This window comes from Scylla paramamosain, chromosome 37 (assembly GCF_035594125.1).
Source record: "Scylla paramamosain isolate STU-SP2022 chromosome 37, ASM3559412v1, whole genome shotgun sequence".
NCBI classification, from domain to species: Eukaryota; Metazoa; Arthropoda; class Malacostraca; order Decapoda; family Portunidae; genus Scylla; species Scylla paramamosain.
In genome coordinates this window covers 3,029,279-3,054,683 of record NC_087187.1, presented here as the reverse complement: position 1 = coordinate 3,054,683, position 25,405 = coordinate 3,029,279, and the positions used below count along the sequence as shown (strand labels likewise).

Here is a 25,405-nt window from a genome sequence, read left to right as displayed (position 1 = left end):
TTGAAGGGCTGGACTGAGAGGGAGTGATGAGGGAAGCACAGTATGGTTTGCTATTAGCCACCAGCTTACCTCCCGCTGCTTGTCGGTGATAAAGACAGGGATTTACGAGTTGCCGACACACTGGTGCCTCTTTGTCATCGCCAGCACACCTTCCTTCCTCAGGTGAGAGACGGAGAGGGAGAGACAGAGGGAATGGTGAGTGAAGAGCGCGAGGGAGACGGAAGAGAGGGAGGAGAGATTGCACCTCCCTCTCAGCCGTCCACGTCAACACTACCACAGCGCCGCTCTCACAGACTCACACTGCACCGCGCGGCCTGTCTCTCCTCTGCTCTCCCTCGTCTCTCCCACCAGACGATCGTTATTCCAGGCCTACCACATCCCAATGACTGCCCAGCACGCCCACTCGAGGCCCATGCCTGCGCCCACACTTGCATGGCGCCTCCCCAGTCATGCATCTAATGTGTCTGCCATGAGTTCTTATGGAGCTTTGCAATAATACACGTGCCTCAACCACTTCATCCACCCACGCCCTTTATTCGGGGAGAGGAAGGTCGTGTTCTGCAAGTCCTGCACCTAATCACCCAGACGTGGTGGTAGTGGCTGGGTATTGTTCGTTCGGTTACTAATTCGCTGCTTGCCTGTTTTCTGGCGAGACTACATATTATGGAGGCTGTCAGCAGATTTCATGACACGTGAAAGGTGGTGTTTTATGCCACGAATGTGTGTATCAGTCTTTTATTTATTTGTTTATTTCGATAAGGCTGCTTTCCACTCTTGGTAATGCAACGAGGCTGTCAGTAAAAGCAAATATGACCTTTTTCTTTCAAGCATGTGATATTTTTTTCCCTTGTTGATTCAGGACAACATATCATTCTTGTTGATAACTGATGAACAAACAATTCGCTTAGAGAGAGAGAGAGAGAGAGAGAGAGAGAGAGAGAGAGAGAGAGAGAGAGAGAGAGAGAGAGAGAGACTATAAATATAACTATAACGAATCAGGAAGATGCATGAACATGACACTCTCCACTACAGGTTCAATAAAATCAATAAATAATAATACATGACACAATACCTTAGATAAGTGTTTACATATTGTTTTGATGCGTTGCCTTGTCATGCTTGGCTCTCCTGACTGATTTGTGTATACACGCACTCTTTTTAGATACTCAAGTTAATACCTCAACAATATTTAACTTTAGAATGCTAAAATGAAATAGACTGTTAAATTCGTCCTCGCCGCTGTAAGGTCCTGGATAATCCATGTTTAAGGAAAGTCGAGACATAACTCCTATAACAGTATACAATAAATAAATGAATAAATATTATAGTAAATTTCAGTGGTTGAAGGCTGGAGTTATGAGGAAAGAGGTCAGTTAAGAGGAAAGAGGCTGTTGTTAAGAGGAAGAAAGCTGGACATAAGAGGAGAGAGTGGCATTAAGTGGAAGCAGGTTGGAGCTAAGAGGAGGGTGGCTGGAGTTAGAATTTATATGAAAAGTGACCTACATGAGTGTGCTTTATGAACAAATTGTAACAAAGTTCTGTCTCTATCCATCAAGAGTGTGTGTGTATTTTATGAGGTTAAATTAATGGAAATAGTTAAGGAAACTTTCTTATCAGCAGGCCTGTGTATACATATAAAAATAATAAAACTTAAAAGGGATATTGAATTAAATAAAACATAATAATCAAGTGGTTTATGAAAAATATGACCCAAGAAGTCTTTGTAGAAATCTATGCATAAAAATTATAATAATAACAATATGATAATATGCATTAATAAAGATTGATGCAATAAAGCAAATTGATGAAACTGTTAATGGAAATACTATTCCATAAACCTTCATATTGCATTGTAATGGATGAGGTTGGATCATTGTTAAACAAAAGAATAGTGCACTTGGATAAACTCTAGTTCCTCTATATAAAAATGTGAAAGATCATGAACAAACACCCATTTACTATAAGGATCATTAATACTTTATTGGTAAAGGGAGACTGACAAAAAATTCAACCATTACCTAACTTAAGAAAAATCATGATAATGACCAAAACTGAAAACTGAATATTGCAAGAATTACCAACTATGAATGTTCGTCCACATGTGTGTGTTCATGGAATCTACAAAATCCTACACTTTTCAAATATAAAAAAGTGCAAAGAAATAATACATGACAATGACAACAAAAAACTATTACAATACAGTATACAGAGGCAGAATTAATAGTGTTATTCCACAGTGCATCACAAGTGTTATACAATTATTACACAATAATTCATGAATAACACTGAATTGATATGATAATGACCGCTAACAGACTGCTTACTTCCTGTCACCACCACTCAGGAAGGAGACCAGAGTACAGTGGATGCACCTCGTTACACATGTCTTAAAATGAAAATGTAATACCTTTTCATCATATTGATATGAAAAATCAATCCTTTTAAAAACCTTGCAATTAAAACTAAAATGAAAAATTTACCATATTTTGGAAAATCTTGATATGACAATAGATCTTTGCTAAATAACTTAATTATCATTCAACAGTAATACTCTTTTTCACTGTCTGGTAAATTAATTATAATTTCTAACAGTAGTGAATCAGTTACTATTAGTGCAATAGTAATATGTATAATATATACTTATTCACCATTTGCCAAGTAATGATGATTTACAATGGTACAATTAGTTACTATTAGTACAGCAACACTCTGAATATGTATTAATTTCACTGCCTGGCAAAGTAACTGTCTCCATCAATCATTATCACTTTATTATTCTCTCTACATACACTTAGTCAAAAACATGTTCAAAAATACATACAAGCGCAACCTGAGATTATGTACGAAACCTTTCCTCCTAAACAAGTCCTGTACAGAGCCTTCCCCTTAACACGCCCACCACTCCCAGCAGCAAGGCATGACCCAAAGCTGCCCCCTTGTGATGCTTCAGGACAGTGAGATGAAGAACATGTAGTGACATAACAGGCAAGATGCACCAAAATCCACTCACACCTTGGTGATCACCTAGGGACTAACTGGTAATATTTTTAAATGCAAATCCAACATGTTGACAATGGGCCAGTAAGTGACACCCAAAACACAAGTGGGTTCTGGTCAGCCTGGACTGTCTTGTTACTGCAATACATCACTTGAGGAAAGATTTGAGTCACCACAGCCTGTTCAGATAAGTCCTCCTACTCCTCCAGAGATGTTTCCAGCTATTGAAAGGACCAGAAGGCCAAGTCAGGTTTGTTAGTGTCCCATTAGTATAGTTAAGGTGGTCAATGGAGAAGCCACTGTTTTCCATCAGATTGAAATGCTTGTATTCTGGTCATGCCTAAGGTTAGATTTTGCTGGTTCATGCTTAGATGTTACCTCACAATACTTTGAAATTATAAGTTCCTATCAACTCTTCTATTCATTATCGTACTATTTACCATTCCTGTGTGTGTGTGTGTGTGTGTGTGTGTGTGTGTGTGTGTGTGTGTGTGCAAATAAAATTAGCTGAGGAAGTAGAAACTATTGAAGAGCAAGCAGTTGTACAAAGTTTGTTGCCTTATTGTAAATCTTTTCTGGACAAAAATACTCTAGTTAAGACATAAAATACTGCATTTATAGTGTAAGACTGGACCTAACGACACCAGGGCACTCCTCTCTCACTTCACATTCTGTTTGCTGTCAGAATATAAGCATCCTTCTCAGGGCAGAAGTACTCAAGCTGGGCCAGCAATACTGAGAGTTATGGCCTCCAGCAGGTGGGTCAATACACACCACTGCATTTCTCTCTCTAGCTTATCCTATTCCTTCACTTCCTATGATTTGAACTTGTGAAAAAAAGAGGCAGCTAGACTTAAAACACTACAAACTTGGTTTATATTGGGCAATCAGACCGAACATAAGTGTTGCAGCTCTCCCTCTTAAAGTCTCTCTGCCTAATTCCATTCCTTTGCCTTCCTATCACTTGAACATCAGAAAGATTGAACGACAGAGACTTCCCATTACACATTCTCAGATTTTTTTCATTAAGGGATGTTCTTGTGGTGGACAGGAGATATGGCTTATCCATGAGTCAACCAAAGATAAACACTCTCAGGGAGGAGGAGGAAGAGCCTATCTGCCAGGTTAATTTGAACAGACTGTAAGAAATATACAATAACATTTATAACAAGGATACTATTGGCTGCTTACAACTGACTCTCATTACTTTTTCTTAAGCTAAATATTGCTGTATGGCTGAGATGAAGCTAAACATACACACATACACACACACACAGCTAGTTCTAGACCCTCAAGTCCCATCACACACAGTTCTTTTTCCAGCTGCACATGATGTTTCACAGGACACACTGATGCACTGCAAGACTTCACTAAAAGATTACCATTAATTCTTATCACAGTGTCTTCCATACATAAACAAGAGCATGCATTAAATGAATATCAGTGAATATGATTGTGTCTCTGTGAATGATGCAATGGTGATGTCAGTGCTTTTATTTACATGAATAAAGAAACATCCTTATGAGTGACTGATGAAAATTTATGTAGTTTGCAATGTATAGGTTACATTAATTAATTATTCCTATCAACAAGTGCTAGTAATTTTTATATTTTCCTTACATCTTATCTTCCTTTTAATGTATATGAATGAACTATACAAATGCCAATATTTCCCTTACATCTTATCTTTCTTGTTATGCTAATGAATGAACTATGCTAATTTCAATATCTTCCTTACATCCCTTTGTCCTCATGATTATTTTTATGAATAAACAATTATATTTTTTTATTCTTCTTACATGCTTTCTCCCTTATTATTATTTTCATGAATAAGCAATGGTAACTTCAGTATCTATCTTGCAAACATAAATAAGCTAACAGCATCTTTGGTTCAAGAAGGAGAGTAAAGTTATTTCATACCACAAACTCTCTTTGGTTTGAAATTACACTGCTTTCCCCAGAATGTGTCCAGAGAAACATCACAGGCAACTCTAAATATTGAACACATGCAGGACAAGACAAGATAAGGCAGGACTTCCACTGCTGTGTGAACGGCTCAGACTTATCATGGTGAAATAAAGAAAACAATGTGTGGTTATCTTACACAATCGGTTATAAGATAAGACTGTAGAGATGTAGAGTGTAAGAAAGAGTAAAGTAATGATCTTGTGTGTGTGTGTGTGTGTGTGTGTGTGTGTGTGTGTGTGTGTGTGTGTGTGTGTGTGTGTGTGTGTGTGTGTGTGGTATGAACATCTGAATATTTATAACAGCCTTGCATTTCTACATTCTACTGTTACTTCAGATATTAATATTACTGATATATAAAAAAAAAACATTTTCCAGAATCCTACGTCTGACAAGTCATATTTTTCAATGCAACATGTGAACTTTTGAACAATGAATTGCTAAGAAAATTCAAATGAACAGCATTGGTTGGGAAATTATGCAGTTTCATAAATCTCAGTAACTTCCATGCATTTTCAGAGATTTCACAACCAATGAAAAGACCTTGTGAATAGTACAGTGTAAGTTTGAGATGGTAAATAATAAAGAAATAATTTTTCATTTATATTAAAAATAACACAAATTTTCTGGGCTGTACAACATTTACTGCACACCTTAGAGCCTCCAGACAGTCTGTCCCTGACAAGAGGCAAGGCGTGAGGCTTCTTCATAAATCCCACCCAGGTAAATTCCACTTATGTAGATTCCTCCATGAAAATCTCACTCAAAATAATTCCCATGATAAATTTACCGACCTAACCTAACCTGACCCAGTTTATCATGGATGGAATTACTGTGGGGGAAATCTTGTGAATGGAATGTTCATGGTGGAAATTTACATGTGGGAAATTATGTATATGGTAACGAGGGCTTTCAACACACCGGGGCTTGGTCGTGTGGGAAGCAAGGGTGTGCTGAACTGAGGGATGACAACTTAGGAGATGCAACAAGGTTTATTCTCAAAAAAAATAAAATAAATAAATAAATAAATAAATAAATAGAATCACTACCAAATTTATCAAATGTAGGTTATCAAGTTATGTACATGAAGCTGAAAACTAACAGCGGCTCCTTTGCTGGGGGTTTAAAGAGATTATGATACTTGATAAACTATTTAAAATATGATCGGTTTCTTGATATGAGGGCATAAAGGTCATAACTCATGATGCAACCTCTTGGAAATTTGAGACTTCATACTAACACTGATGCCTTTCTATGATTACAAATTATCTTATTGTGGTTCATATAGGAAGTGGTAAAAGTGTCAGATATCAGCATAAACTACTGTGGGGTTTGGAGCCCTTTACATTGTGTACTTCCTTCTGCCATAAAAATAGTGCAGTGCAAGGGCATGAGTGTAGTGATGTAGTGACACACTCATTATATTCCTTCTGTGTGACTTGGAATATCTTATGCTGCTTCACTCTGCCACAAAAATACTGCAGAGGAAGTATACTACTGAGAAAACTCTATCCCGGGTGATGAAATGCAAAACTGTGTATGTGTACGTGTATTAGTATTTTAACTGTTAAAGTAGTTCACAAGTTTTTTTTGTTTTTCATGCATTTCTTATACCATGCTAGAGTATTTCCAATGGTACAAGTGTAGTGACAGGACAGTGAAAGCCACCCAAAATCCACTCAGACCTTGTGGCCTGAGTGGCAATGTGTCAGACTTGTGTTACCCTGAGGTGGCTGCCAGCAGTGTCACTCCCTTAGGAGCATCATGGAACTACTAAATTGCTGAAAGCAGGTTTAAAATTTGCCATGAGAGGTCGCTGTTGCTGGAGGACTGATTCAAACCCAAGGTAAATACCACTCTGACACATCACCAGCCTTGTCATGATTGATCACCAAGACCTGAGCTGGTTTTGGTTGGGCTCTGGTGTATTCATTTACATAAAAAGTAAAATTGGTGTCTGTTAAGTTATGCATGAATTCTTTACTAAACTGCTTGGTGCAATGAGTAAAGAGAACATGGAACAGTGAGGCAGTGAGTTAGTCAGCGAGTGAGACCAAGAAGTGCCACACAGCAAGGGTCACACAGCACTACAGTTTAATGAAATTGTGAAGTAAAAAGAAAAATAGCATAGTAACAGGAGAGAGAGAGAGAAAAAAAAAAAAAAAAAAAAAAAGAGAAACATGAATCTATCAAAGGACTTACTGTTATATATAAAAATAATAAATAAACAAATGAGTGTTGCTTTGCTTTTGACCTGGATGATCAATCTCATCCACCACAAGTTTCACTTCATATATACATGTCTTATTTTTAACCTAAGTTGATTTTATGAATTTAATATGCAACATATAAAATGTATTAAAAGGAAGTGGTCACTATTTCAACTTTCCCTTTTCTAGATGCACTACTTCATATTTTGTCCTTGAGTATGAACTTTTTATAGTTTATATTGTAAATTAAACTATAAACACATTTTGCTTGAACTACAACACCTGTTCATGAAACAAAAACTCACTTCATATTTAGTTTTCAACATGAAAATCTGTACAGTGCATGTTCATAGGTCAACTGAAAACACCTTTCATTCTGACCAAGACAACTGTGTATTGAAAAGAAGCTATGAAAGAAAACTATCACTTCCACTTCAGATAAAGATGCTTAAACAATACCTTCATATATAAAACTGACACACTACTGCATGTGAGTCAGGACAAGTCTGAACCTAACGTGAATGTTAAGTAAAGATAAGCAATACACCACAGCCTCAGTTGCCTCACAACACTACAATACCAAGGACAAATTCAAGGAAACATAAAATAAAAATTGATGCTGGTTATTCACACACCAAGGTGAGTAACTACTTGAACCTCACTTAACAGCAAGGTGGTTATCTATCAAAAGTACCATGCTGACCTCCTCACACTACCACTTTAATAATCTGCTTGGGTAATGAAGATGTATCCCTGTATTAAGAACATTTACAAGTGGTTTGGCAACTCCGTAACATTGAATATGGAAAGTGTATGTGAATAACTCCCCCAGTCATCATATTAACTAACAATCTTAACAGTTTGAGGGGTAACTTATCGGAATTAACTGTGACTTTCTCTCCATAGTGAAAGCTTTCCTTTACCTCTTCACTTAGTTCTAAATTTCCCCTTCACAGTTGCAACAGCCTTCCCTTGCCTCTCCACTCAGTACTACCCACACACAGGAACACCAGCCTCCTGCACAGAAGCCCTCTAAACCATATCCAGTGAAGCCTCAAACCTCAGTTCTGCACATCTTCATGCAACCCAAGTTTCTGAATGCAAAAATTATGGTAAAAAAAGCACCCTGTCTACTTTACCCACCAAGGACCAGCCCGTCTGAACACTCCCTGACTTAGACATACAGCACATCAGGGTCTGCTCCTATTAACCTGACAAACAAGCCCCACCCATCCTGTCCCCTCCCACCAAGCAACTGCCAATCACATGCCTCCTCCCTAAGCCAACAGCCAATCATATGGGTCTGCACTCAAGGAGGAGGTGGGACTTGTCAAGTTAACCAATGAGATGTATCAAAAGTTATAAGGAATTTCTTTGTCGAGTTAATCCAGATTTAATACGTCCAGAGGTGCAGAGGCCCAGCTTAGTCACGCTGCCTCAAATCCCCCATGAGCTTTCCAAGTCCAGCCCTTTCCAGCTCAATACCTGTCCTCTCACATCAGTACCTAGTCCATTTAGCCTAGTGCCCCACCCTCTCTGATCACTACAATACTTACTAAGCCTAGTCCCTAGTTCTCTTAGACCATTATAAAGCCCTTGTATCCCCGTACCCAGCTGTTTCAGACCTACATCACATTCACTCTAGGTAAACTAGTTCTCTCACACCAATAGTCTAGAAGGTACGTAGTCCTCTTAGTCTAACAGTGACTGCAGGTGATGTAAACATTAGCTAAACCTCCTGGCCCAATGCCCAGCCCTCAGACCCTCCAGTCCCAGGTCAGCCAGACCAAGCCTTGCCTCAAGGCTCCCCCTTGGTGGGCTCCTCCACCATGGCTTCTATGGGGAAGGGGTGAGGGGAGGGGAGGGGGTGGCAGTGCGCTGGCTCCCCTGGGCTCCTCACATGTCGTCCAGCGCCGGGAGCCAGAACGCCTGAAGAGAAACATTTAGCTGGTGTGTGCTTTCCCAGTGGTAGGGGAATCTACATTTGTGGTGCTGAGTGGAAGAAGGTCTGGTCCACCATGGTGGCCATTTTTTAATTATGTACACCAGCATATTTCCCAGTCTTTCTTCTACTAGTACAACAATGACTTGTGTGGAAAAAATCACCTCAATGAAAGTGAAAATCCCATTTTGTAGATGGTACTAACCAACCACATTGCCGACCAACCTACAAACAAAGGCACAAGCTCTGCTTACTGGTTATTAGGTCCATTTTTTCTTTGAATAATCCATTCAGGAAGTCTTAATGGCTTAGCACTGTCTTCCCCAGGACCTGAACTTTGGAAACCAACATCAGGCTCCAGTATTCCACTGTCAGGTTGGTATTCTCTGTGGATTCATGTAAAAACATGCCTCAATCCTCAGGTGCCTGTGAGGGAGTCCCAACACAGTGGTAAGGACTCAAGTGCCACAGGCCACCATGTGCTAAGTTGCTGGCCAATCACAGAGCTTGACACACACCTTCAAGTGCCAGACAACTGATGAGAGCGCCAGAGACATAAAAATTCACCCAATGAGCATCAGTTGGTTTGTTAATCCTCACAGGAATCTTTTCTTATAGCAGTATTCAGAAACATAAATGCAGATGTTTTCAGCAACTTAAAAAAAAAAATAAAATAAAATAAAAAATTCACTAGGATATCTTCATCAGCTCAAAAGACATAGCATTCTGGATGTCAACAAACTTCAACAGTGTTTTCTCATTTTCCAAAAAGTGGCACTCAAGACCTTATTCCACTCATAGCCTCCATTGGATCTACAAATCACAACAAAATACTAGAAACATGTAAGGAGAGAAAGAGAGAGAGAGAGAGAAAGAGAGAGAGAGAGAGAGAGAGAGAGAGAGAGAGAGAGAGAGAGAGAGAGAGAGAGAGAGAGAGAGAGAGAGAGAGAGAGAGAGAGAGAGAGAGAGAGAGAGAGAGTTCTTACCATGCTGGTGCAGCCTGATGCCAACATCATGTACTTGGGGTTGAACTGAACACATTGCACTGGTCCTGTGTGGTCTGCATTCAGCACACACACCTGTACAGGAACACAGGAGCATGTACCATCAGCACACACACACACACACACACACACACACACACACACACACACACACACACACACACACACACACACACACACACACACACACACATACCAATAAAAATTACTAGACAAGAGGACAAGAGAATGTTAAGAAATACAGTTTATGAAAGAAAATGAATAATCAGTGGAATACATTAGTAGAAGTGGTATGTGTGTGTGTGTGTGATAAATTTCTGTGCTTTCATGAAGTGCCTGATGGAAGCATCACACACACACACACACACACACACACACACACACACACACACACACACACACACACCTTATATCCAGTCTCAGCATTCCACACATGAACCCTTCCGTCTGTTGATCCGCTGAAGATGAACTGAGAGTCGGGACTGAAGGACGCCTCGAGCGGCATGCCCTTGTTGTTTAGGTGGCCCTGTGGATGAGGGAACAATGTCACTGATCACCACCACACTGTGCCTCTCCCTACAAAGCACACATCACACTACCATAAATATTCACATCCTCCCCTGCATTGAAAAGTACTTATAAATTACACCTTTCTCTTCCCTTTTACTGTAGTTAATCATCATTTTTTGATTTCTAGCACCATATTACCTTAGCAACAAGCACTTACATCCTCTCCAACAATCAAAGGTACCTGTAACCTGTCCATTACACATTTGTCTTCCTGTTTTTGTGTGTAGTTTCCCTGTAGCACCATTCCTAATTGTTTCCAGCACCACAGCACTTTACCACACCAACAAACATTTACATCCTCTCACCATGATAAAAAAAATACCTGTACAAATGAGAGAATTCTAACCTGGTATAAGCCCGAGTGATGGAAAATACAAGACAGCGTGTGTGTCAGTTTTTTTTTTTTTTACTTTAAGATTAACACTTTTCTATGCTGTTAAAATAGTTCACCAGTTTTATTTATTTATTTTTTATGCATGTCTTATACCAAGTTAGAGATTTCACATATGTACAAAACATTCTCTTCCCTTGCATTGTGTCTAATTTCTCTACCAGCACTCCTAGACACTCCCATAAGCACATTACATCTTTCTCTTCCCTTGCATTGTGTCTAATTTCTCTCTACCAGCACTCCTAGACACTCCCATCATCACTCACAGCAAAAGTTTTGAGCGGTGTGCCCTGGAAGGCGTCGACCAGCCGGATGACGGAGCCATTGGTGGAGGTGAGGATGGTCTTGCCGTCTGGACTGAACTTGATGCCCGTCCAGTCACACTCCTTTTCCATGGACAGCTGGAAGGTACTGAAGGGTCCCTTGTCGAACGATCTGTGTGGGATGGTGGTAGTGAATCAATATTGCTGTTGTTGTGTTCTCTCTTTTTTTATTAATTTTGCTCTTCCTCTCTTTGTCCTTGTTATCTTACTCCTTTCTTGCACTTGATCTTTTTTTTTCTCCTATTCTTTCTTTTCCATCTATAGCTAATACATGTTTAAGTATCTATAAACCCTTTCATGGCTGGTCAATCTTTCCTATAAGTATCAACAGCTTTTAAATTATTCTTTTTCTCTTCTCTTTCTCTCTTCCTCTGTTGCTTCTCCTTGCTATCCTACTTTATTTTTCCCACTTAATCCTTCAATACTTTTCTTTCTCCTTTTCCTTAGATTGAAAAGTTGAATATCAGTGTCCATAATCTTTACTACCACCTTTCTATCCCATGAGCTCACTAACCTTAAGTCATATAGTTTAATCATCTCCGAGTTTATTCCAGCTGCAAAGATGAGGCCTTCGGGGTCAAACGCCGCCACAGGCCGCCCTCCCACATGCATCATTCCCTGGCAGTTGGGAGATCGCAGGTCCCACAGACGCAACGACTTGTCCATTGAACCCGAGATGAAGGTGTCGTCAATGGGACTCATGCTTAAGGTGACTACTCTGAAATGTAATAAGGAGTGTGAGGGAAGAGTAGACAATGAAGCAGATAGTGTTGAAATGTAGGAAGTGTGAGCAATGAGTAAGGAGTGAGGCAGGAAGTGTGAGTAATGAAAAGGAAGAGCTTTCATCTATAATATCCTACATTTATTTTAAAATCATATGGTGTGAGCGAAGCAAAGTTTACTATGAAGGCTGTCGTTTCATTGTGAGTGGCCCAGCCTGGCCTGGCCCGGCACAGCCCAGCCCAACTGTAACGCTATTCAAACGCTATCTCCAGAATTATGTAGCCGATCATAACAAAATCAGCACCATATGATAGCACAACTCTATCAATTTCATATGATATAGGTTTCATCTCTTCTTTTAGGTGAAGTCAATGGGTAACTTGCAAAAAGTAGAAGGCTGTCAAAAAAGGGATTTTTCAAAAACTACTCAACCAATTTTAATGAAACTTAAGAAGTGTCATGTTGTCATAATTTTAATAAAATTCCATATGTCAATTTTCAAGTAGTGCTGTGCATGCACAGAGTCAAAATGCTAACTTTTAACTAATTAACTGATCAAGCTCAAATTTTGTCGTTAATAAGAATAATATAAATTACAACAAAAAAGCATGTCAAATTTGCAACACTACTGCACATACCCAAAACAGAGTATAAATTTTTTTGTAAAGTGACTGTCAGTTTTCTGCAGTTTTTACCAACTTCCTTTTGTCTCAATGAGAGTGAATATATATACCTATTCAACAGTATATAGCACAATCATTGGGCTCTTCAAAGTTTTGAGCTAGAGTGATTTGAATATTAGGCAAGTGAGTGTTATGCGGAGTGCCCGAAACTGCCACACACTCTCTCTCTCTCACTTATTGAAATACCACTTCCAGTGATGCATTACTGACAGCCTTTGCCTTCCGAGGCATTTTACTAGTGGAACAATATAACCTTAACCCTTTTGCTGCTATTTAATGTTTGGAACATTATAACCTTAACCCTTTCACTGTTTCTTGAATCACAAACTACTCTAAAGCATTTATTATTTTTCTACAGCCACCTCAGAGCATAACACTAGACATTGGATCATCTACTCTTTTCATCCTTTCCTCTTTCTTTGGATGTTCTGAATGATTCTGTACATTGTCTTTAGTGTTGTAAATTGTTCCATAGCACAGTGAATGAGTTGAAGTGTTATGAGCCTCCTGAGCCACTAAGGGGGTAAAGCAACACTTACTTCTTGGTGTGTCCGGGGAAGTACCTGATATACTTGTTGTCGTGCAGTGACAGGTATCTGATGGTGTCTGAGAGAGGAAATAATTACCACTATTATTATATTACTAAAACTAAGAACTTAAATGCTACCACCAATTAATTCAGTATCTTTTTTTGCCTATGAATTATAATTTTCTATCCTCTGACACACTTCAGTGTCATTTCCATTCACACAATCAATTAGTTCTGAATGGGGATGACAGTGAGGTGTGGCAAAGGCTGGAAGGAGGAGTGGTATGGTGTGGGATAAGATGATGAAGGGAAGAGAAATAAAGGAATGTGCTCCCCTAATGGCATGACACCCAACACAGATACTTCCAATGATAACATGTGAAAAGTTGTGAGATGGCTACAACCACATCACGTAACACTACTGGTTCATGCACAGGACAGCCACAAGCATGAGGTGGTTAGTTGATACACTGTCACACACTAATATCTCAACACTGCAATACCACACCAAGCAATTGTCACACACCATCGATTTTTGTAGAGCTATAGATGGCAGAGTTCTTGGCGTGTGTGAAGTGGATGAGGTCAACGCCATACTTCTTGCTGTTCAAAGTCCTCTTGTTCCTATGCACAAAATAGTACAATGTGAGACAATTCTTCTTTACTAGGATCCTTCAGAGTAGTTGTGTATGTCAAGTACAAACTACAACTAAAGGGCAATTGTTAGTATTTATAAAATGCTTAAAAATGTAAAATGAAAACAGGAAAAAAATGGAGAATATCAATGGTGAAAAAGTTGTACATTTTTTTCAAACAAAGCAAGACAAAACAAAAAAAAATGTTGATATATTAAGCTTCAATAGTATTTTTCTTCAAAGCCATTAACTAAAAAAATAAAGTTTATGAAAGTGAAACAAAAACAACTTATGCTTTGTTTAAGTCTCCCCTACACAATCACACAAATTCCATGAAATTCACAGAATACCATAGATTTACAACAATAAACAGCTTGCTAAGCTTTCAAGGCCATAGGATGTATCATATGCCCAGGAGGTACCCCGCCAGTTAAGCTTGCCAGTTTTAATATGATGAGAAACTTCTGATGTCATCAAAGTAAATTTCACTTGTAATAAATTGAAAGTGTAATGCAAGAAGAAAAGGGAAAAATTAGCATGAAGGCCACATAATCTAGAAATATGAGGGAAGCTTAAAAAATGCTAGCAGGCCAACATGTGGCTGTCTCTATAAGATGGATATACATCAGTGTCCAGCTGTCATCCTCATCCATACATTTGGTTGCTCCTGAAGCACTGGCTGACTGTACTAACAACCTAACCTAATCAGGATAGGGCAGGTAAAAAGTTCAAAACTTTTTAAAGCTATATTTACAAAAGTAGATAAGGAGAAACTACTATCAAATGTCGTGGATGACGGGGATAAACTCAGTAATCAGGCTGTTGGGTCAGTCAAGGAATCTAGCGTGCAGTCCTGTCCAGTCAATAAGGGGCATGAAGAGACAAAACAAATGCATAGACAGGGCTGATAGGTGGACACAGGTATATATATGCGATATTATGTATGGTGCAGGAGGTGCCACGTGTATGCCTCCTGGCTCCCTGTGGCTCCCCTCGAGGTGTGGTGAGCCAAACACCAGACTCTCGTGATGGGGAGGCCGAGAATGGCCGGTCGCCCCTTACTGAGGACAAAGAAACGCTGGCTTCCCCGTGGTGCAGGCAGCTTTACCAGGCCTTTACTGCTTTATTGCTTCGTCAGACCGCCAATAACAGAAGGGGAGACACTCACGTTCCCTTCTCGCAGTCATAAATCACTATCTGGTCATCGTCACTGGAGGTTATCAGCAAGTCTCCGCTCGGCGAGAAGTCAATGTTATTTATCTTCTCCGTGTTGTCCCTGAAGAGTTTGGCCACCCTGAAGGACCTGACGACGTGGTCCACCAACTTCATGGTCACCAGGGAGGAGGAGGACAGGAGGAGGAGAGACAAGACGTCAGGTACAAACAACCATCAACTCAGCTTTTGTTGTCATTAGCGTGAGGAAGATTCGCGCCGCGCCTCCATCTCGGCTGTAAAGGACAAGGATTTTCCCTAGGATTTGATTGAATCTTGTTAGTTTTTATTTTTTTTTTTTATCAGTAATAGTATGAATATAGTTATTATGAGAATTATTAGTTTGTTTTCATTAGTGTGGGGAAAGTTCGTACCGCGCTTCCATCTCGGCTCCCAGAAATGAGGGTTTTATCTAGTTTGCTGTGATTTTGTTACTATTTTTCAGTTTACATCATTACTGGTAGTAATAATATTATTATTATTGGAATCACTACTTTGTTTTCATTGGTATAGTTCGCACCGCGCCTCCGTCTCAACGTGATTAATAGGAATAAAAGTTTTCTGAGGATTTTATTGGATTTTCTGACCGTCTTTTACAATGGTCATCAATAGTAGTGCAGGCATTATTATTATTAGAACTGCTACTTTCCTGTGATTGCCGCTCAGGACGTCGTCGTGCCAGATCTCTCCCGGGAGAAATTTGGAGCCGGGAGAGATATGGGACATAGAGGAAATATTTAATTTTGCCTGTTTTCCCATTATCCCCCTTACGGTCTTGGGGACTCGTCGGGAAGCGGGGTTTAAGTGCGGGGAACACGGTAACAGTAATTTTAGGTTACTTGAATGGAGATGATAGCTTAAAAGGTTATCCTAACCTAACCTGACTTAAACTGATCTAACCCAACCTAACCTGATCTAACCTAATCTAAGCAGATCTGATCTAACCTAATCACGCATCACCCGACAAAAATTCCCTATATTACGGAACCTATTAATTTGTGATGAAAACTTCAATAAAGTAAGTTTCTCAGCATCCATAAATGTAATAAAAAACAACACTCCTAAATGTGCAAAGCATTATTGTCTTCTCCTAAAATAATACCAGTTAGGTTATATTAGTAAGCCTTTGGGGACCCAGAGGGGCCAGTCCCCTGATTAGCAAGTTAGGTTGGACCCCACTAAATGTTACTGAACTAATTTAATCTAACCTTGGTCAGTACATAACCACCTATTCAGTATTCAGTAACACCATAACCTTAAAATCTTGGGATTGTTTCTGTAAATCTTTGGAAAATTCCATAGAATTACCAAAAATTCTAAGAAGAAATTCCCCAACACATTCACTAGCCAGGGGGCTCACTCCCCTAGTAAAATATGTTAGGTAGGTAAGGATAACTTAGGTAGGTTAGGTTACATAAATTAGGTTTTGTATGATGAGCTTTAAGACAGTGCTTCAAACAGTGCTTCTCTAACCCACAGCTGTTCTGGGAGAAAAGACACAATTCACAATCTTCACAATGATGATATGACAAGAACTGAGAGCCAAAAGGTGCCAGCACAAGCAACTCAGCCTAAAGATAAACCCACAGTAGTAGCAAATAAGGTCAAAGTTACAGAATCAGTGACACATGACATGCACACCATGATAGTTCCTGTATGGTTACATCATGTTAGTAATGAAGAGAATAGTTTTAGTGTATGCCCTGCTGGATGAGCAGTCTGATGCTTCATTCATCAAGGAAAGCACTCTGAATAAATTGGGAGTTAGCGGACCATCAGTGTCACTTAATATCCACACAGTAAGTGGAAAACAAATAACTGATTCTATCAAAATTCATGGACTTAAAGTAAGAGGTTATAATGAAGAAGTGGAAATATTAATCCCTTCAGCATATTCAACAGAAAACATTTCAGCTGGACGGAGTCAGATACCAAGGCCCGAGACTGCTTGTGACTGGCCCCACTTAAAGGCAATCTCTGATGAACTAATGAAATATGACCCAAACGTTGACATAGGACTCCTCATTGGTCTTGATTGTACAGAAGCCATTATGGCAGAAGAGCAAATAGCAGGTGATAGCAAGAAGCATCCCTATGCTTGTAGGACAGAGCTAGGTTGGGGATCATTGGTAGAATCTCACCCCATTCAAGTCCATTGGAGGATACAGTGGTAGTCTACAGAACAGTGACACAAGAAGTAGAAATCAATGAAGAAAAGAGGGTTAATTTCTTATTGTTTCCTACTAATACCAAAGAGATGATTAATCCTTCTCAAGTGAGAGATATGTTTGAACTTGACTTCAGTGATAGAAAGTCAGCTGACACTCCATTATCATATGAAGATAAAAGGTTTATGAGTAAGATGAAAGAAGGAGTACATCAGCTGAAGGATGGCCATTATGAGTTGCCCCTACCTCTTAAAGATGATAACGTCAAGCTTCCAAACAACAAACTATTAGCAGAGCAGAGACTCAAGAAGTTAAGAGCCAAACTTGAGAAGGATAATCAACACAAAGGTGATTACAAAGTGTTCATGGATGATATGATTGCAAAGGGTTATGCAGAGGTTGTACCGACAAAGGATTTAGTTAGGAATGATGGTAAGGTCTGGTACATTCCACATCATGGAGTCTATCATCCGAGAAAGCCAAAGAAGTTGAGAGTTGTCTTTGACTGTAGTGCAAACTACAGGAACCTGTTACAAGGCCCAGACCTTACCAACAAACTTATTGGAGTGTTGTGTAGGTTTAGGCAAGAAAGGATTGCACTTGTATGTGATATAGAAGCAATGTACCATCAAGTGAAGGTCAACCCAGAACACAGAGACATGTTATGATTCCTTTGGTGGGAAAATGGTGACCTTAATAATGAGATAGCTGAATACAGGATGACAGCTCACCTGTTTGGAGCTACATCATCTCCAAGTGTAGCCAACTTTGCACTTAAGAAAGCTGCAGATGACTATGGGTGTGGATCTGATGCAGCCAAGTTTGTAAGAAACAACTTTTATGTTGATGATGGTTTGAAGTCAGTAGCTACAATGGATGAAGCTGTCACTCTTATTCAGCAGAGCAAAGAATTATGTTACAAGGGAGGTTTTAACCTTCATAAGTTCTTGTCAAACAACAAAGATGTATTAGCTGCAATTTCTCCTCATGAGAGAGCAGATGGAATTAAAAGTTTGGATTTTAGTAAGAATGAAGACACACTGCCTATAGAAAGAACTTTGGGAGTTGAGTGGTGCATAGAATCTGACACATTTCAATTTAGAATAAAGCTGAAAGACAAGCCACTCACCAGGAGAGGCATTCTGTCAACAGTGAGCTCTATATATGATCCATTAGGTCTAGTGTCACCTCTCATACTGACTGGAAAGCAAATTTTACAAGAATTATGTAAGAATGCAGTTCAATGGGATAATGAGGTGCCAGATTATGTCAAACCTAAATGGATAAAGTATCTCCTAATCATGATGGCCTAGTAAGAAAGGTTAAGGTCCTGGGGTCAGACTGTAATCTCGACAACCAGGGAAGAAGCACAAAGGCAAACAGGACCATCATAGAGAGGCCAATACATAGTCTAGTATTGCTGTTAGAAAGTAATGCATAATAATAGACCAGAGCATCCCCGCCAAGGAGCCAGTGTAAAAAAACATATGTGCTAATCCTAGTTTTAAGGTACATACTAATGTTAATTTAAGGTAAATTGTTACACAATTTAGGGGAGCCATGTTACTGTATGTAAAGCATATGTACCTCATGTCATTATTCCTTGGCATTTATAAGTGAAATGTTCAATAGTTTTCTATTTGCATGAAAATGTGTAATATGTGTAAGTATCAGTATTCAATGCTATATTAAGCACCGAAGCCGATGCTCACTTGTTGGTAGTGTGGGGTTAACCCGCTGGTCGCCTGCGGGCCTCACTCACGGCCAAGTCGCGCTCAGACAAAGACGGGCAGGATGGTGACTGAGGTAAAAACTTTAATTTTCTAGTAAAAAAATCAACTTGTCATAGTGCCAAGTTGATTGCATGTATTGTTAATGAATATTGTAATATGTTGAAAGTGTTTAATATCAGTGCATAATGTTATTTTGTAAGAAATTGAGACCGAGAACTTGTTCGCAGTTCTTACGGTCATGCCTACCTCATCAATAAACGTGTCAGGGAGAACTGCCTTTCCTTGACCCTATGATGATGGGTGTGATCAGTAAAACAGATCACCTGAGAGCCAATTGATGCCCAACCAGTGCGGCTACACTGCTACATCCTCCCAAACACTGCCACACCCTCCAAAACATTGCCACACCTTCCCAAACACTGTGACAGTCTCCCAAACACTGCCACACCCTCCCAAACACTGCCACACCCTCCCAAACACTGCCACACCCTCACAAACACTGCTACACCCCCTGAAACACTACCACAACCTCCCAAACACTGCCACACCCTCCCAAAGACCCCAAAACACCCAAACAGACCTTAAACTTTTGCTACGTTCCTTCTTGACCATCGACAAACAGACATACACAGCACTGCCAAGACGTCTGCATATGTTCTATTCCCAGGCCTACACCCACTCAATGGGGGAGGCGGCACAGGTGAGGGCTGACAGCGCACTGCAAACATGTCCTTTTAAATCCTCCTCCCCATCTCTCACTGCAAGATTAGGTTGGGTTAGGTTAAGTTAGGTAAAGGTTAGGTGAGGTTAGGTTAGGGATGATTTAACAGAGCAAAATAAAGAAAGAAAGATGAAGAAAAGGAAGGAAAAGAGAATGAAATGAAAGAATAAATTAATTAGGTGTTTTATTTACTTCTAATTAATGACTATAATGTTTTAAGAATACTTGAGTGAATTTAAAACAAGAAAACTGAAAATTAAAGAAAAAATCTGCATCTCTCTCTCTCTCTCTATGGAAACAAAAATTTTATAAACACAATAACAACAACAACTACTACTACTACTACTGCTACTCACCCTGGAGTAGGCTGGGATGTGGGGTGAGGCAGGTAGACAGATTTAATGTTTTTTTGTCGTTTTTTTTTATTGTTTGTTATGTGCTTATGTTTAATTTATATTTTATCACCATCTGTACACTAAAAGACAGAGCAACACACACACACACACACACACACACTCCACCATGTGTAATGAAAGAAAGGGCAACTCTCTCTCTCTCTCTCTCTCTCTCTCTCTCTCTCTCTCTCTCTCTCTCTCTCTCTCTCTCTCTCTCTCTCTCACACACTGCATCACCATCTGTACAACGAACACACACACACACACACACACACACACACGCACACTGCATAAGCATATGTACAACGAAAGACAAGGCAACACACACACACACACACACACACACACACACACACACTGCATAAGCATATGTAAGACGAAAGACAAGGCAACACACACACACACACACACACACACACACACACACACACACACACACACACACACACTGCATAAGCATATGTACAACGAAAGACAACACACACACACACACACACACACACACACACACACACACACACACTGCATAAGCATCTGTATAACGAAAGACAAGGCAACACACACACACACACACACACACACACACACACACACACACACACACACACTGCATAAGCATCTGTACAACGTAAGACAAGGCAACACACACACACATACACACACACACCACACACACTGCATCACCATCTGTACAACGAAAGATAAGGCAACACACACACACACACACACACACACACACACACACACACACACACACACACTGCATCACCATCTGTACAACGAAAGATAAGGCAACACACACACACACTCACACACACACACTGCATAACAATCTGTACAACGAAAGACAAAGCAACACACACTGCATCACCATCTGTACAACGAAAAATAAGGCAACACACACACACACACACACACACACACACACACACACACACACACACACACACACACAGACACACACCTTGAAATACCTTGAAAAAAAAAAAAACACTGAATATTTACTGGGAGGGACTGGAAGGGAGTTAGGGAAGGTACCACTCTGATGACGTCACGGCTGGGAGGGCTGGGGGGTTGATGACGTCATAGCGACTGTTATTTACGTACGTACGTATTTCATTTTGAAAATGACCCCTCTAAAAAACGCAGCTAGACAGGAATGCTTTATAAATTCAGACTTGCCACACATTTTAACTAATGCCACAAATAACAACATATTTCAAAACGCAGTAGTATTAAAGATATTTAAAAAGAAGTATCTGGAAACTGTTGGAACCTTCACCCCATTTAAAATCGTTCAAATGTCCACCCATTCTGGCTTAAACATAACGGAAAACACTTTAAAAAATCTGAACTATTTTCTAAAACCATTTAAAGTGAGCTACAAGCACAAATAAAAAATCTACCGAAAAAAAAATTCAATATTATTGGAAGTTGAACACGAATAAAAACAAGTGTACGGTGCACGCATTTCACTGAGCGGGACGGCAACACACTTAAAAAAACACCAACTATTTTTTAAAACCAATAAGAACCTAGTACAGGCTGAAATAAAACATTTAGTTTTGGGACCGTAATAAAATACGCCGAAAACGGCCCTCTTATTTACACAAAAACAAGGCCAAAATCACCACTTTTCACGCAACACACGCACTCAAATAACTTAAAAAACAACGAAATATTTTTACAAACCATAAAATCTTAGCTACAAGCCGAAATAAAATACTTAGGAAATAAAAAAAAATAATATTGGAACTGGAGGGGGCTGGGGAGCCTTATCCAAGATGGCGGTTGGGGGGGGAAAGTGGAGGGGACGACCAACCCTTCTCACTCATTTAAACCCTCGCCAAACTTAAACTAAGTAATGGCAGGTATATCTAACAAGCGGATATTAAAGCTAGGTCATGTGGCTCCGCTTTGCGACAGTATTGGTTTAAAACACTCACAGATAAGATAGGTAATGGCTGATAAATAGAGACGACCCAGATTGTTTACATTTTCATTAAGTTAAATTTTACGGTTTTTTAGCTACGAGACGAGGCTGACACAGGGATATATTGTGCTGGAGGTTAGGTAAGATGCGTTAAAATGAGTTAAAACCGTGGATTGTTCAGTTATTCATTAAAAAGTTACGTTAAGTTACCTAAATTTATTCTAACACTTCCTGACCTTACCTTCCCTGTGGTGGTGATGTACCTTCCTGCCTCCTCGTCACTATGGCTGGCTGTCTAGCACCTTCTCACAGCCAAACTTTTCTTTATTTTGCTTGTTTTCACCCACTGCTGCCTTCCGGTGTCCACTGCTAGAGCCCACGCCTTCCTCATTACCAACTAAAGAAGGTTTAACTCATGGTGCACCGTACACTTGTTTTTATTCGTGTTCAACTTCCAATAATATTGATTTTTTTTTCGGTAGCCACTGTGTAGGCGTGGTTACAGACACACACACACACACACAAAAAAACCACAAATTCTGTCAGGCTGGGAGTTGAAGCAGAAGCGTACTAACACCACGCATAGACGCGACACACTGACTGGTAAACTTGTGTCAGCGTTGCCAGATTGATCTTGATCTTGATGATCAGAGAAGCAACCTTTCAGGACTTCACACAGATGATCGGCCAAACGGAAACTTATATTGTGTTCCACCATAAATGCAGTAAGCCTTATTTCAGCAGCCTTAACAGAATCACTTACTCCACAAGTTTTTTTGGATGAGGATGGCGCACACATTTTCTTGTGTTTTGTAGTGTTTTCTTGCAACTTCAGAGTTGTGACTTGGGCGGTTATTTCAACACTGCAAATAAGGCACATGGCCTTACAAGCATCCTTCTTTGCAGGCCCCACCCACGGAAACTGTTTTTCCCACTCGGGCCTATATTTCTGTTCCCGTCTTGCTTTTTTCGGCACTGCACCACATGCCTCCTCTCTCTTTCCTTTCTCTTTTAGACATTTTTAATGAAAACTGAAAATCCTGTCCTGCGTCGCGACGCGCGAGACTGACGACTGACTGACGACTACAAGACTATGGGACGGGGACTCGGGTAGCGGACGGACTGGTCGCAGACAAGAACGAGACCTGTTGTTCACCAGTATGGTGAGACTTGTCTCCTAAGGAAAGCAATACATCTGGCACTTTCAGGTTTTTATTTTGTTATTCAAATTTATATAAGAAATTTTGCATTACCTGATATTGATAACATTAATTTTCACTCAAATTACTGTATATTTCATAATATCGTACGAATTCCCAAATTATCGTATTATCGTATGAGTTCCATCGTACATCGTACACGGGGAAAAATTATTGTACTTATACAATAATTATCGTACGTCTGTTACGTACATGTGTTGGTTAATGAAGTCAGGGAACTCAACATGAGGCCTGTATGTGGTGTATTTCATATGTGTGTATGTGTGTGATTAAGACATCAATTTGTCCACCTGCACACCTGCCCAAAGGTGTGATTGGAGCGCGTGAAAGGCAGGGCTGATTGACCAAAGGAAAGCGGAGATGAAGAAAAAGACATGTAGTGCATATATGCACTAAAGTAATTGAAGAAAATGTGTGTGTGTGTGTGTGTGTGTGTGTGTGGAGAGAGAGAGAGAGAGAGAGAGAGAGAGAGAGAGAGAGAGAGAGAGAGAGAGAGAGAGAGAGAGAGAGAGAGGGGGGGGGGATGGGAAGAAAAAATAAATAAATAAAAAAGAGAAACATATGAACTAAACTAAAGAACATTAGGGACAGACAAGAGACAGAGATAAATTCACGAGAGAGAGAGAGAGAGAGAGAGAGAGAGAGAGAGAGAGAGAGAGAGAGAGAGAGAGAGAGAGAGAGAGAGAGAGAGAGAGAGAGAACATTTAAATTACATATCAGCATCATATATCGAAATTATCATCTTATTTTCTCTTTTCATTCTTTTTTTTATCCTATTAGGAAAATAAATAAATAAATAAATACTATTACTACTACTACTACTACTAATACTAATACTACTACTAATAATAATAGTAATAATGAAAATACAAGCCAAGGTTCTGTACGATAGTTTTAGCTTTCCGATAGCTATCTTCACCTGACGGTCTCCCCCGCGGTATCACAAGAGAAACGCCCTTCACTCATTTTGCTCTGTTTACCTGTTCGTATGTTTATGAGGAATGAGTCACGTAATGCCCCGTCTCTGAATACCTACCGAATTTTTTTATTTTTTATTTGTTTATGGTTATTTGCTTCAAACACGCACACACACACACACACACACACACACACACACACACACACATACAAATGGACGCAAATGTGTATCCCCTGTTCACCTAGCAGCAAGTAGGTACGAGATGTAACCCGAGGGGTTGTGACCTCGCTGTCCCGGTGTGTGGTGTCAGTGGTCTCAGTCCTATCCAAAGATCGGCCACTATGAGCTCTGAGCTCTTTCCGTAGGGGAACGGCTGGCTGGGTGACCAGCAGACGACAGTAGGTGAATCACACACACACTTAAATTTGAAGATGGCATTTGACAAAGTACCACACCGAAGATTGATATGGAAGATAGAAAATTATGGAAAAATTGGAAGACTGCTGGAGTGGATGGAGGATTATCTGGATGATAAGAGAGGGAGATGAGAACTGTAGTACAAGACCAAAATTCATCTTGGCTGAAAGTAACTAGTGGTGTCCCACAGGGGTCAGTGTTGGGGCCGATAATGTTTGTAATATATGTGAACGACATAAATGAAGGAAAAAAAAAGAAAGAGAGAGACAGTTTGTTTCCCACGTGCGCTGTGTCGAATGCTGTTTAAAATTTCCCTCACTTCTTGGGGGGATGTTTTGGCGTTTAATATGAAATCTTTAGACACTATTTTTCTCAGTTCTATCCCCTGACACAGGAAAACATTGAGTCTGTCCCTGGAAGTGGTGACGTGCAACAAGCGGCGTGCCTCGTGATGCTTTTGGGGAATTTTGGCTCATTTACATAAACCCTTTGCCCTCTCTCTCTCACCACAAGTATTTTCAAAGACCACAGAGATGATTAGCCGGGTTCTAAAGCGTTTATCTCCTGTTAATAATGTACAAATCTCAGTAATCTGTCGCTAGGAGCATAAAAAAGCATCCTTCAATACCCGTGTCACTTCAACTAGAGCCTTTTGAATAGCGGAGATGCGGCGCAGAAGTGTTTCAGATGGTTCTTGGTTCCTCTCTCTCATGTC

At 39.9% G+C, this 25,405-nt stretch overlaps 1 protein-coding gene across 4 annotated transcripts; it reads right to left on the bottom strand.

The window, feature by feature from the left end:
- Window positions 1-1,954: 1,954 nt before the first annotated feature.
- Window positions 1,955-23,094, bottom strand: LOC135091362 (WD repeat-containing protein 82-like). 4 transcript variants are annotated; one of them, XM_063988944.1, is made up of 10 exons: window positions 22,376-23,087; window positions 19,666-19,843; window positions 15,141-15,420; window positions 13,864-13,961; window positions 13,348-13,414; window positions 11,917-12,120; window positions 11,346-11,514; window positions 10,525-10,644; window positions 10,101-10,193; window positions 1,955-9,101 (listed from the first exon to the last, which is right to left on the bottom strand). In XM_063988944.1, exons 3-10 carry the CDS (start codon window positions 15,299-15,301, stop codon window positions 9,069-9,071), a joined length of 945 nt encoding a protein of 314 aa, XP_063845014.1. In that variant the 5' UTR covers window positions 15,302-15,420; window positions 19,666-19,843; window positions 22,376-23,087; the 3' UTR covers window positions 1,955-9,068. The 4 variants fall into 4 exon arrangements, with proteins under 4 accessions (XP_063845014.1, XP_063845016.1, XP_063845015.1 ...); XM_063988946.1 differs by lacking the exon at window positions 22,376-23,087 and adding an exon at window positions 21,207-21,256; XM_063988945.1 differs by lacking the exon at window positions 22,376-23,087 and adding an exon at window positions 20,163-20,314.
- Between the last annotated feature and the right edge of the window lie 2,311 nt (window positions 23,095-25,405).

What these genes read in the sequence shown, in the direction of transcription:
- LOC135091362 (XM_063988944.1), bottom strand. Translation starts at nt 15,301, where the DNA reads ATGAAGTTGGTGGACCACGTCGTCAGGTCCTTCAGGGTGGCCAAACTC. An exon ending in TATGACTGCGAGAAGGGAAC is followed by an intron (nt 13,962 to 15,140) that starts GTGAGTGTCTCC and finishes TTTTGTGCATAG; the next exon opens with GAACAAGAGGACTTTGAACA. An exon ending in ATGCTGAGACTGGATATAAG is followed by an intron (nt 10,194 to 10,524) that starts GTGTGTGTGTGT and finishes GTTCCTGTACAG; the next exon opens with GTGTGTGTGCTGAATGCAGA.